The 13,856-nt window shown below is 55.9% G+C and overlaps 1 protein-coding gene across 1 annotated transcript in view; it reads left to right on the top strand.

Moving 5' to 3' along the window:
- Positions 1-13,856, top strand: part of SH3RF3 (SH3 domain containing ring finger 3) — a gene marked incomplete in the record, with an annotated part of 355,159 nt that overhangs the window by 210,979 nt on the left and 130,324 nt on the right. Inside the window, 1 exon segment of the mRNA XM_027772894.1 lies at positions 1-172. Within this exon segment, the coding sequence (XP_027628695.1) occupies positions 1-172 (172 nt within the window).

The following is a 13,856-nucleotide window of genomic DNA, read 5'->3' as shown; positions in this document are numbered from 1 at the left end:
GGTGGACGAGCACTGGTACCACGGCGAGCTGCACGGCGCGCACGGCTTCCTGCCGGCCAGCTACGTGCAGTGCATCCGGCCGCTGCCGCCCGTCCCGCCCCAGGGCAAAGCACTTTATGATTTCGAGCTGAAGGACAAGGACCAAGACAAGGACTGTCTGACCTTCACCAAGGTAAGGCGAACCCAGGCAGCCCCGCCACCCCCTTCCTGGCCGGGGAACTGAAGCAGGCAGCACCCTCTTCCAGGGGGCCTGGTCAGGTGGTGCCGTGTCCCCCTCCTCCACGAGTAGGGACAGCACACGCCTGTGGCTCCACTCCACTGAGAGCGGCCCACGGGCTCAATTCAGGGGGAGCCATGGGAGCCACCGTCAGCCTGAGTCGTGGCTATGAGCCTTGACGCGGGTATGATGGACTGTCTCCTTCTGGGACCCACGGGACCCTGTAAGAGCAGCCTGTCAGGACAGTCAGGGCTGAGAGCCCGCTCAGTGCACAGGGGAGTGACAGCGGCCCCCAAATGGCACATCACAGCCCACCCTCTAGGCGCCTGGGCGCAGGACGGACCAGGCAGCGGTGAGTCGGCTCCGGTGAGCGGGTCAGCCTCCTGGGAATGGCTGCGTAGTGCTGGTCAGCAGAGCCCAGTGGAACCAGCAGCGCCCAGTGCCTGGCTCTGGACCCCTGGCAGCCCCCGGTCAGCCCCTGCCCTGAGTGCTTGGCCAGCAGGCCGCTTTATCTGCAGGACTGCCTGCGGTTCTGGGGGAGATGTCGGAGCCTTGTTCTCTCAGGGGAACTCAAGCTCAGGCAGGCCACTTCTCCAAGCAGGCAGCCCAAGCCCCCTGCGCCTTTCCATCCCTGTCCCGTGTTTCCCCACCCTCCCTCCACCCGTACACGCAGTTGTGTATAAGGGAGCTGGACTCCTGCATGGATCTCTGGCTCGAAAGCCACATTCCTCCCTCACTGAGAGGCCATTGTCACCCTCCACCGCCCCCTCCCCCGTCTCCCTCCATCCCCATCTGCTCGGCGGGCACACACTCGGCCCTGGCACCGCTCTCTGGAGGGCTGCAGGAGCCTGCACACAGCATTTGGAGTAGAATTGGCATGTCCTGCGCAGGGCTGCTATTTATGTCTGCTTCTATTGTTCAGCCTGACAGTGAGTAATCTATTTTTCATTCAGGAACTCAGCCTGTTCTTCCTTCCTTTCATCAAGGTGTTCTGATGCTAATTCCCACTGTCATCTGGCTGATGCGCTTCCCAGGAAGCCCCGGCCCGGCTCCCTCCCTCTGCCAGCTCCCTCTCAGGGCTGGAGTTCAGACTTCCCAGGCAGAACCCCACCTTGCTTGCTTCTCTGCCCAGTAGACTCTGGCTGCTGGTGCTGTCACTTGTTATTGAGGACAGGGACCTGATCCTGGGTCTGGTTGGGCCCGACCCCTCCCTGCCATGGCTACCCCTAACAGGGGGCCTTCACAAGAGGCCTGGGGGCAGGACAGCTCGCCCTGAGCATGCAGCTGTGGACCCTGCGGTCTTCTCTGCTGTCGCAGCGTGACCTGCTCCATTCCACGGCCTCTGTCCAAGACGCTCAGCTCTGAAGCGACACCAGAGCCCCCGGACAAAAGGACCAAGGGATTTGCCCATTTATCCCACAGAAAGGTGCCGGGACGGGGTGGTGTCTGGAGGGCGGCCTGAAGTGCTGTCAGGGAGGCAAGAAGCCATGTTCAGAGGTGGTTTCACAGAACAGCGGGCTGCCTCGCGTCCCCCGGCAGGCAGGCAGGCAGGCACATGGAGGCGCCAGAACACGGATAGGCCCGACTTTCTGCTGTTTACAAAGAGCGTTAACAGCATCCTCGGAGGAGGGTCTAGCTCTGCAGGCTTAGGCTCGGCCTATGGGTGGCATGTTCTGAGGCGTCAGTCTGTCCACCCTAGGTGGGTGTGTGTCTTCGTTAGTTGTGTGGCTAATAAATACCAGAGTGAGGATTTTTTTTTTTTTTTTTTTTTTTTTTTTTTTTTGGGTGTTTTTTTTTTTTTTTGCGGGGGAGTTTCTGCCATAGGGTACCTGCACTTGCTGGAGAGACAGAGAGAGGGAAAAATCACCCACTAGGGGACATGGCCACACCACACTCCCTGCTCCATTCTCATCTTGGGATTTCAGACACACACACGCTCAGCATGGTTCAGGCTGCTGGGTTTGGGACTTGAACCACACTTGGCCGTGTTGGGAATCCGGCACCTTAACCACCATGCCACCTGCTGGGCTGTGGTTTTTAAAGAACAGAAGGCCCTTTAACTTATTTTTCAGTTGTCCCAAGTCATGGGCCACGTGTGGGGGGGTCTCGCTGGGGGGTCCGCAGAGTCCCAAAGCACACAGATTGTCGTACGGCAGGAACACACATGTCTGTGTCCACACAACTCTTAGTCCTCTTCTTTTTTAAAACGTAGACCGTTCCTTTATTCTTCCATGGCAGGCAGAGTTGCAGCAGGCCCCAGTGCTGTGCTCACCCCAGGCCCCCTCGGCCCTGGGTCACAGGCTCGCGCATACCCAAGGTACTTGGAGGGGGGCCCTCGTTGCGAACCGGGGACCGCCCCATGTAGGTCAGTCTTGCTGCTGTGTCACCATCATCCTTCGCTCCCCACCCCACTGTGTGCTCTTGCTGTACAGCGACCAGGACTGGGCCAGCTGATGACATCTGACCCTGACCATCTTCCGAAGGTTTCATCTTAACGACATTCACGTTAGCTCTCTGCCCTCCTAATACCTTCACCATGCAGTCAGCTTTCAGTACATGAATCCTGGGGGAGCTATGAAAATGCAGCAGGGAGCGTCACCACTGAGGTGGGGTGAGGCACTGGGCCCTCTGCAATGTGACCTTTGAACTGAGAGTGAGAAGCAGAGGCACCAGGCGTGGGGACGGGCTCTGGGACTCTCCACCTCCTATCAGGTCACAGAGGTCCTTCTGCGAACATCTTTCCTAGACCCCCATGTGTTAATGTGGAGATTTAGAAACCCCTGGACCTGACTCTCCCCAGAATTCGCAGGGCGATGTCCCAGCACGTTGGACAAGCCCTTCCTGTCTACCAGCTCTCCTCCTTGACCTCACAGAGCTGGCGGGGAAGAGCCAGCCAGTCCCCCGAGTGCCCTTGGTCTGCACCTCTGCGTGAAGGCCCTGAAGGACACGGGCAGCTCCTCATGTGCCAATCTGCTCTGTGTCCCCTTCCCAGGCTGCCCTGACGTGGGGGCGTCTTCCTCCCGTGTGGGACCCAGGCCTGGTATGCAGCTGACAGGCATACGGGTGGGTCTGCAGCCTCCCCAGATCACATCCCCGGGGCACTGGCGTCCCTGGGTGATGCTGCTTGCTTTTGTCCCCAGAAAATGTCCTTTCTGTCTGGCTCCTCTCTGGAGGATGCTCTGGAAACCGCAGTTACTGCCCTCCAGAAGGCGTCAAGGTGGTGGGGTTGGTGAGGTAAAAAGGCTTGGAGGAGGCGGCTCAAAGCAAGATATTCCCCCCTGGTGTGGGAATATCTTGTCAAAATGGCATTAATTAAAGTCAGTTTGAAACCAAAGTCTTTGTTTTATTTAAGAAGTGAACGAATAACAATTTTTTGTAAAGCAGAAAAAAAGAAAAAAAAAAGAGAGAGAGAGAGATTTCAAAATTTCTTAGTATCCTTGGGAACCAGCAGTTAGCGTAATGGCTATGTCGCTGGACTCCCACGTAGTCGACCGCGGTTCGCGTCCTGGACCCGGTGGCTTAAAACTCACGCCGGGCGCGTGTGCGTGCGTGCCCAAGATCCCGAGAGGAGAATGGAGGAGAAGGGATTGCGGCGTGACCATCCCCTCTGGGGGGTGATTTCTCGCTTTCTGTCTCTGTGTCTCTCTCTGTCTGTCTGGCGAGCGCACGCGCCCTGTAGTGAAAATCTCTCCAAAAAAAAAAAAAATTTCTTAGTATCCTCACTCCCCAAATCTGGGCACATGAGAACGAAAACATGGCAGGTAGGAAGAACAGTCCCGAGCTCCGTCCGCTGGCCTCTGAGGAGAGGCCTTTGTGCCCACAGCCTTCCAGGTCCACACGGAGGGGCTGGATCTGGTGGGCAGTGGCTGGCAGCTGGGACCCTAGCGAGCTGTGGGCGTTCAGAGGACACGGCCCTCCTGGCTGGGAGCACCTCGGGCTGATGTCCAGCACGCCTGCTGTCGGGCCTGGAGGACTGCCAGGTGCAGGGAAGAGCTGAGGTGGGCGGCTCACAGGTGGGAGTTACGTTGTCCCATTCCCAGCCAGCCACCCGGTGCACGCTTGCCAAGCCCCTGCTCTTGGAGCGCGTGAGGAGCCATCCCCTGACCAGCCAGCTGGGTGTGCTGTCGAGCTGCTGCCCCTCAGGGAGCCCACCCTGCAGCGCCTGAGCCCTCCGGGACCCAGGTTTCTCTGCAGTCCTGGCCAAGATGGAATTCCTCTTGTACCTGATGGCAGCAGGGACAGGGCACGCCACGTGGCCCAAACCCCCACCGTGTGTGCCACCAGCAAAGCCACGGGCATGGTGGTCGCAGCCACTGCGGCGTCTGCTCCTCATCCCACATGCCCCTGCCCACTCCCACCCCTGCAAAGCCGAAGGGAGGCCTTGAGCCTGACCCCACCCCGGTTTTCAGTTTCTTTATTCCATGAGAGAGACATGCCGCCAGAGGAGCCGTCATGCCGAGTTCTGGCGAGTACCTGGATCACAGGTACACGCGGAGGCCCGGCGTGCTCGGGGTGGCCCCGGGAGGAGAACCCGTCTTCCCCATGTGGGTGCAGCCGCATACTCCGGTGCGGGGCGCCTCTGCAGCCACCCACGTTTGTTCGGACGCAGTCAGGCTTCCATTCTGCCTGTGTCTCCCTACAGCCCTTCGGTGGGACCTTCTTTCCTGCCGAATGTTTGGTCCCTTTCTCTACCGCACAGGAGTTCCTCCTTTGTGAAGCACCTAGCGTAAATCCCAAACTGCTCTTCTGATCTGGGGACAGACTTACTGGATAAAAATGAAGCCAGGCCGAGTTTGGCCCTGGAGCCGGGTGCACATGGATTCAGCCGCTCCTCTCTCCTTCAGCGCACGGTGGCGGGGCATTGCTTGGCCTTTGCGTCTCTTTTCTAACTGAGGTGGAGCTGACGGTAAGATCCCGCGAGCAAGGCGGGTGAGGAACCTCGCTCAAAATAGCACTGCAACACATACGCCCTCCTGCCTTGCCGTTCCGGGAAGTGGCAGGCTGACAGGCGGTGCGGTCACTTCTCACATCCACCTGGAACACCCCGGGCCACAGCTGTCCTCCTGAGACCCAGACGCACAGGGAGCCGGGCAGTGCAGGCCAGGCCGCACCCCTGCTTCGTGGCTGTCTGGATTGTCCAGGTGTGCTGTCAGCTCGGCCCACGTGAAGGCCACTGTCCCTTGCAGGTCGTGCCACTGGCCGACCAAGCTAGCTGGTGACCCTGGTCTCCTGCACTGCTTCCTAAAGGGACCTGACATCCTCGGGCTGCAGGCTGGTGACTTCTGCTTCCTACCCTTTCTATACCCACGAGTTAAAGCAGGATGAGCCTGGACACTGGTCACTCCTAATCACTCTCTCCTCCTGAGCACCCTGCGAGGGCCACTTTCCCCTGAAACTCCAAGGGCTGGCTCCTTCCTGGGGATTCCTCCAATCGGGCCAGGGGCCAACTCTGTGCACCCACTGCGCCTGCCCTGGAGGGGGCGCTTTCAACAGGCACTAACTTTGCGGAACACACACCGGGGGAGGGGAGGCAGCCCGGTGACTGCAGGGAGCCCTAGCCCAGCCCTTCTTTAGGGAAACGGCACAGAAGCAGCTTCGATTTGCAGACAAAGTTTGCGATATGTCTAATGCCCTTCTTTTCTTTTTGAGGGATTTTTGCTATAGGGTGTGTGTACTCACTGGAGGAACAGAGAGAGAGAAAGCGAGAAATCATCTCCCGGGGGAATGGCCACACCACTGTTCCTTCTCCCTCATTCTCCTCTCAGGATTTTGGGTACATATGCACACGCACCCGTCATGAGTTTTGAGCCACAGGGTCCGGGACTCGAACCATGGTGGACCACTTTGGAAGTCCAGTGCCTTAACTACTGCACACCGGCTGACCCCTGTCAGATGGTATTTTTAAAACCTGTGCAGGATGTGCGCTCCTCTCCCCATAGCCACCCTGGCCTGGGGACCTGCCCCAGTCCAGCCCAGCCTCCATGGTGGCTCACGTCGCCTTCCCAGCTGGTGCCAGGTGCCCTCTCAGAGCTCTTCTCGTGCCTCATCTCCACCTAGACCACACAGGTGGGCCCTGTAGGCCCCCACCTGACCAGCCCTGCGCCCACTCTAGCCCTGTTTTACCACTGGTGTCCTCTATGCCCAGCCCCCAGGCCTCCTGGCTGGCTCTCTTATGCCCAAAGCCCTGGTCATGTCTCCCCAGACCCTGGACACTCCTCCCCCAGCACAGCCTTAGCTCATCAGCTCTCTGCAGGGGGTGCTGCCTGCTGTGATGGGGCCCCCACACTCACAGCTCCAGCTCCTCCTGAGATGTGGCGTTTATATGTACATGGCCAGGGGGCACCATGGCTGAGTGTGTGGTTGTGTGTGTACGCATGTGCATGTGCACAGTGAGGGGAGCCCAAGTACTGAGAGGGTGTGAATCTGACCTCTGACCTCTTCCTCCCAGGGCCCACGCTGTGGCTGCAGCTTCCCCTCTGCCCTGAGACCCCTGGGAGGTCTGCCTCTGCCCCACTTGGAGTGTCCGAGGCCCACACAGCCGCTAGTCCAGAGCGGGAGCCAGGGGAGCTGGGAGGCAGGCCTGGCAGGCGGACACAGGCTGCCTGCTCTGTGTGTGTGCGTGTGCGTGTGTATGTGTGGAATAAACAGCAGCCCGTGATTCCTTACAGAGCCACCCCGACAGGGCAGGCCGCACCAGGCACAGTTCTGTGTTGTTTCTACGACAGAAGGCTGAGGGAGTTTTGGAGCAGTTCCCTTTCTCACCATCCCTCCTTCCTGCAGAGCAGAGTGGTTTGAACACCCTGCTCCGTCTGTGGCCAGCCTTGCTGCGTGTCCGGTGGTCACAGCCAAGCTGCAACCGGGAGACCGGGAACAGCCAGCCCACAGGTGACCCAGTGGCAGAGGCGGCTGGTATGCTGAGGGGCGCTCTGGGTGCCAGCTCCTCACTGCTCCTTGAGCCTGCGTGGCTGCAGGGTGAGAGCGTCCAGGAGCGCAGAGCTCGTGCCTGCCCATGGCCCCTCGGGGGCCTTTCCGGACGTTCGATGAGCTGTATTTCCACACGGCTCCCTTAGTGGGGTCAGATATCAGACACTGGTTTGAAAATAAGGGCATTGGCTTATCTGGAGTGGCCGAAGGGACGCCCATGGTTCTCAGTGACCTTGGATAGTGCTCAGCCTCTGAGCCGTGACATTTGCTGAAGTGTGTGTTCCGAGTGGTGTCAGGGGACCGTGCGCTCCGCCGGCCTCCTGCAGGGGCACCTGCAAGGGACGGGAGGTCGAGGTCAGCTCTGCCCCAGCTCCTGTTCTTCACAGGGCCCGTCCGTGTGTGCAGCCCTCCCTTCCTCCAGGTGGATATGAAGGCGCAGCTTCGGGGGAGGCAGGAGGGTGAATTTCAAATGCAGTTTAAAGGCCCCAAGGCTGCCGGGACTGGCTCTCACCAGAGTCCTTTGCACACGTATTGGCAGCTAAGCCTCGGGAAGAGAGGCAATAGAGGCATTCCATAACCTCTTCATGTTCGTAGCCCAGACTTACAATCACTTAGGACCCCCTGAGACCACCAGAGATGGAGGAGAGCCACTGCCATATGGCAATGGCATTTGGTGCACTTTCAAACCTTGGAAATACCAGGGACTGGGGAAGACAGCATATGGGAGTTTCTTGGCCCACCGTGAGCAATGCGGACTCGACACGAAACCTGACAATGAAACCCTTCCTCTGAAAGTGGAGTCGTGTGGTGGAAGCAAGTTTCATTCATAAAATCCTTGAATGTTGCCGTATTGGTCCGGACACTTGTCTGCCTCGCCTGACTCCTGGCGAGGTGTCTGCTCGGGCTTCATTCACTTGCCTACATCGAGCAAGGGCCGATGGACCGGGGCTCACCTGCCGAATCCTGCCTGCTACCTACCGTAGAGATTTATTGGTGGTGCACAGCCACACTCATCCGTGCATGCCTCTGACTGCTTCCCACTGTGACGGCAGAGTGGGAAGTGGGTGGCGAGTCTGGGGTACTTACTGTCTGCCCCTCTCCAGGAAACGTGGGCCCTGTCGGAGCCCACGCAGAGTAGGCCAGGGGCACAGGTGTCCACCCCACGTGGTCCTCAGCAGGGCCTCGTTCTGCAGGAAGCCCAGTCAGTGTTTGGAGGAGGGAGTCTCTCACATGGCAGAGGCCGCACGGTCGGGACTTCTCCGTCCTCATCCTGCATGCTTCGGCTCCAGGATTTTGGATCACGGTAATAAATCAGCCACGAAATCAGCCGATGTTTTTCCTGGTCCTGCCTTGAGGTCTGGAGACGTGGCAGCTCCTGGAACACAGCAGCCTGCACGCTGGTAGCCCCGTCCCGCTGGAGTGGACACTTCTGTTGCCTAGCACTCACCCGGGCATCCCCCTGGAGTCTGGCCCTCCCGTGCAAGTTCGGGCTAGAGGCAGAGCTGTGGGGGACCTTCCTCTGCAGCCTTGGGCAAAGGTAGTCACTTATTTGTATGTATAGAGTGGCCGGTTCTCTGCACCCCGTAATCTCCACACGAAGTAGGTGCCCAGTAACTGGGACAGCCCACCACCACCTGAGGTCCCAGCTGGCTGTGGGAGCCAGGGTCACCCCATTGCTACCTGAGCAGGTCAGACACTTGCTGCAGGTGCCCCCTGGCGCAGCCGGCCACATGGGACTGCGGCTCCCAGCCCGACTCTGCCTGCCCGCTGGCCTCCCTGGGCACAGCGTCCGGTGCGCCGGTGCTGGGCCACACTCGTTACAGCAGGCGGGGGGCAGGGGTTTAATGTGCTTGCGTTAGGTTTGGTGCTGGCCAGCTCTGCTTGCTCGCTCTCTCTCTCTCTCTCTTTAGTGTTTATTTGTTCTATGACAGGGAGAGACAGAGACAGAGCAGCACCCTCAGTGGGGTCTCATGTCACAACCCTTGTCCCCCATCCGTCCCAGCCACGCCATCATGGTGCACAGCACATGCAGGTCAGCCGGGGAACTGAACCCGTGGCCTTCCTTATGAAGCCAGCATTCCCGCTGGGTCCCCGAGCCGGGTCGGAGGGTGACTGCCTTTACCAGCAGGCGCCTCCACCTTCTCAGGAGGGAGAGTTCCTGCCTCAGCGTAAGCCCCTCCTAACTTAGCACGGGACGCTCGTGTTGCTGGTGGTTCCGTGAGGAGCAGGCTGGCCCTGCCTAACACTAGACGTGGTGACAAAGTCCCTGATGCGCAGGCGTGGCAGGAGCCCTCGGTTGGGACCCACCCTTCCAGTAACCAGGATAAACTCGGCTCTTCGGTGTGGGCATGGCGGAAAGCTGAAGGACACGACCTCGGGTGCAGGGCTCAGACTCCTCAGCCCAGCAATCCCCCCTTTCCTGGCCTTCACGACCATCCACATGATGGTAGGCGTCCTCGATGTGGTGTCCCTTCAGAGCCGTGTGGGGACCGAATGCAGCATTCCAGGTGTGCCCTGACTGCCCATGCTGAACGGACTGTGGTTTAGAACAAAACAGGACCAGAAAGTGGCATGTCGGTTAAGGCCCTGGACTCCCCATGGCCTACCCCAGTTTGAGTCCGAGACCCAGCAGCTTGAAAATCACAGCAGTTGTGTCTGTGTACGTGCTCAGAGTCCCAGGAGGAGAATGGAGGAGAAGGGATTGTGGCACGGCCATCCCCCAAGGGGTGATTTCTCACCTTCCTTCTCACTGTCTCTGTCTCTGTCCAGTGAGTACACACATCCTATGGGGGGGGAGCTAAGAACAAACAAAACAAATGAAAATGTTTTTAGCTAAATATGGCACGACATAGTTAAAATCCACTAATCGTAATTGTGCATCTTATTGATTATCAGAGAGCATATCCCAATAATCAGAACCCAGCTAAGAAACAGCACAGATGCAGCACTCCTCTGCCCCGCCCACTGCCACGCCCTCCCCGCTCCGACACCACCACGGGTTGTTCTTGAACTTCACATACATGGGTACCCGTGACGGATGCTTGCGTCTGACCTGTTCCCAGTGTTTGTGAGCTGTGCCATGTCTGTTCACTTTTGTTCTACAGTGCTTTAGATTTTTATAACGGACGTTCTTTTTAGAGACTTCAGTTTCCCAGCCAAACTGAACAGAAGGCACAGAGATTTCCATACCCCCGCTCCCACCGCCCAGCCTCCCCATGGTAGTAAGGCCCCGGGGGACCTGTGGGACGCAGCATTGCACTGAGTCCATAGCTTATATCAGGGTTCCTCTTGGTGCTGCCCACTCTGTGGGTTGTGGCAAAGGCTTACTGAGGGACCAGCAGTTAGCATAATGGCTGTGTCGCTGGACTCCCATGTAGTCAACCGTGGTTCAAGTCCCCGGACCCGGTGGCTTAAAACTCAGGCCAGGTGTGTGTGCATGCGTGCCTAAGATCCCAAGAGGAGAACGGAGGAGAAGGGATTGCAGCGTGGCCATCCCCCCTAGGGGGTGATTTCTCCCTTTCTGTCTCTCTGTCTCTCTGTCTCTCTGTCTGTCTGGCGAGCGCACACGCCCTATAGCAAAAACCTCTCCAAAGAGAAGGAAAAAGCAAAGGCTTGCTGACAGGTGTGCGCCATGAGAACGTCACACAGAAGAGTCACTGTCCGGAAGGCTCGTTTCACCTGTTCATCCCGCCTCTGCTCTAACTCCTAGCAGACACTGGTCCCTCTGCCGGCTCCTTCAGTCCTTCCTTTCCAGGCAGCCACACGGGGGGTATTCGGCTTCTTTCACTTCGCAACATGCCTTGGAACTTCCTCCGTGGGAACAGGAAATCTCTCTCCATTTGTTTAGTTCTTTGATTTCTCTCCTCGGAGTCCTGGCCTTTTCCTTACATAGCTCTTGCACGTGCTTTGTTAGATTTATACCTGAGTATTTACTTTTGGGAGTGCTAATGTGAGCGTGTTTTTCATTGTAAACCCCACCTGTTCGCTGCCGATAGGCTGGAGAGCGGCTGACTTCTGTGTGTTGACTGTGTCTGGCATCTTTGCTGCAACCGCTTGTGTCAGAAGCTTTTTGACTGATTCTTTGAGATGTTCTACATTACATAGATGATTATATCTCCTGCAAGAAAGATCATTTTACTTTTCCTTTCCATCTGTATCCTTTATTTTTTTTTATTTTTATTTTTTTGCTGTAGAGCATGTGTGCTTGCTAGAGACAGAGTGAGACCAAGCAAGAGAGAGAGAGAAGGGAGAGAGCAGGGGGAAGGTGAGATATCACCCCCCACCCTCCAGAGATGGTCATGTCACAGTCCCTTCCCCTCCTTTCTCTTCTCACTATTTTGGGCATGCACCAAGCATGATTTTCAAGCTGCTGGATCCAGGACTCAGACTACACAGTTGGCGGTATGGCATCCAACACCTTAACCTCTGCAGCACCTGCTGGCCCAACTAGTCTGTACACCTGTTATTTTCTTGTCTTATTGCATTAGCTAGGGTTTTTAGTACGCTATTAAAAAGCAGTGGTGAGAGGGACATTCTTCTCATGTCCCTGACGTTAGTAGAAAATGTCAAGGTTCTCACCACTAAGGATGATGTTAGCTGTAGGATTTTTAAAACGATGCTCTTTATCTGGGGCCAGCAAGTGGCATGGTGGTTAAGGCACTGCATTCCCACATGGCCAAGCACAGTTTGAGACCCAGACCCAGCAGTTTGAAAATTACTCCAGGTGAGTTGTGTGAGTGTGCTGAAAATTCCATTGTTTGGAAGATTATTAACTATGGATTTCTTTAATATATGTAAGCCTATTTATCTTCTCTATTTCTTCTTGCGTGAGCTCAGGCAGATTATGTCTTTCAAAGAAATGTTCCATTTCATCTGGGTTGTCAGATTTGTGAGCATCGTTGTTTTCCTCGCTTGTTCTTTGAAGTCCATGGGATGCGTAGTGACGGCCTTCTTTTCTGATGTTAGTAACTTTTCATTGATTGCCTCTATTCATTTCCTATTTCCATTTTATAGATTTCTGTACTGATTTTTAAAATTTATTTTCTTCTGCTTATTCAGATTTAATTTGGTCTTCTTTTTCTAGTTTCCTGAAGTGGGAGTTTAGATTATTTCATTTAGAGCCATTTTATAGATTTCTGTACTGATTTTTAAAATTTATTTTCTTCTGCTTATTCAGATTTAATTTGGTCTTTTTCTAGTTTCCTGAAGTGGAAGTTTAGATTATTTAATTTAGAGCTTTCTTCTCTAATATGTACACCCAGTGCTGTAAATTTACATCTGAGCACTGCTTTCTCTGCATCTTACAAGTTTTGCTAAGTTACATGTTCGCTTTTACTTAATTTGAACTTTTCAAAACTGTCTCTTGAGATTTCTTCCCCGACTCAGGTGTTATTTGGAAATACGATTTTAAATCTCAGAATATTTTGGAATCTTCCAGGTATCTTTCTCTTGCTGATTTCCAGTTTAATTTCACTGTGATATGAGAGTAGACATTGTGTGATTTCTCTTCGTTTTATTAGAAACAAATTTAGACAAATTAAAATTTAACGGAGTTTATTTAAGCAGAGGGTGGGTGATTTAAGTTGGGCAGCCTCCCCGTAAGGTGGCTTCTGAGACTACGGCTAGCCGCGGTCTACAGGGCAGAACGGGAAAGGGAGGGACATGTGCGGTGCAGAGGGAGGGTGTCCCACAGGAACGAGAGTGCGGGAGTGAGGGAGAGCACCGGTCACATGCCCAGGAGGCTGCACAGACGGTGCGGAAGGCGGGCTGTGTGAGGGACTGCAGTGTGGCCAGCATGACTGGCTGTAACCCAGTACCCAGCTTGCAAAAGAGCCGGCCTAACAGATACGATTTCAGCTTATCCAGAGGGACCCAGATGTGGAACCCAAAGCAAGCGCAGGGCCACTTTGGGCCAGAATGATTTACCTTAACGGTTTAAATTTCTTTAGACGATTTCACGGCCTAGGGCGTGGCTCGTCCCTGCGAGTGTGACGGGCACTGTAACCAGCTGTGAGAGACGGAGTTTCCGTACATACCAGTGATCCGTCCCTCCGACGGCACTGTTGAGTCCCCCGTACCCTTACTTAACCGCGATGGAGTCTCAGGAGTTAACAGGGACTCAGTCCAGGAAAATAGTCTTCAAAACCATTAACCAGTCACTGCTTGCTCAGATGACCTGTCTCCGACGCAGCGGTGGCGGTAGAAGCTGCCTTCTTAGTCCCGATCACGAGCCACAGTAACGTGAGAGCTTCAGAGCTTAGTGAGTGTCCGGGACGGCCGCGGAGCCTGTCACTGCTGCTGTAGAAGATGTCAGCGACAGACAGGTCACAAGGCATTTGTTCAAGATATTTGTCAGGAGCCTGAGCTCAGCCCTGTAGCCAGCCTAAGTGAGTCCCACCCAGCTGAGACCTCAGCCTTTCTCCTGGGCTGGCGGAGGGGCGGCCAGGAATTGATGCGGACCGACGGGGCTGGATCGCCTCCCTTCTCCCTGTCCTCCCCGAGCCCGGGTCTGTAACCTGACTGCACCTAATGAGTCCCTCCCTAACCCTTTCACCTCTCAGGTCCTTCTCACTGCCTGGAAAGCCCACAACCCCTGCACCGGAGAGACAAAGTCGAGTTTTCACCTTCTCCTCCCTGCCCAGCCGTTCTCTGAATTCAGGCCATTCCTTCCTTGCAAACTCGTAGTCCCCGTTATTGACAAACTGCGCGACAGACA

This window comes from Tupaia chinensis, unplaced genomic scaffold (assembly GCF_000334495.1).
Source record: "Tupaia chinensis unplaced genomic scaffold, TupChi_1.0 Scaffold000041_1, whole genome shotgun sequence".
Taxonomy (NCBI): Eukaryota; Metazoa; Chordata; class Mammalia; order Scandentia; family Tupaiidae; genus Tupaia; species Tupaia belangeri.
This window is presented reverse-complemented; position numbering and strand designations above follow the sequence as displayed.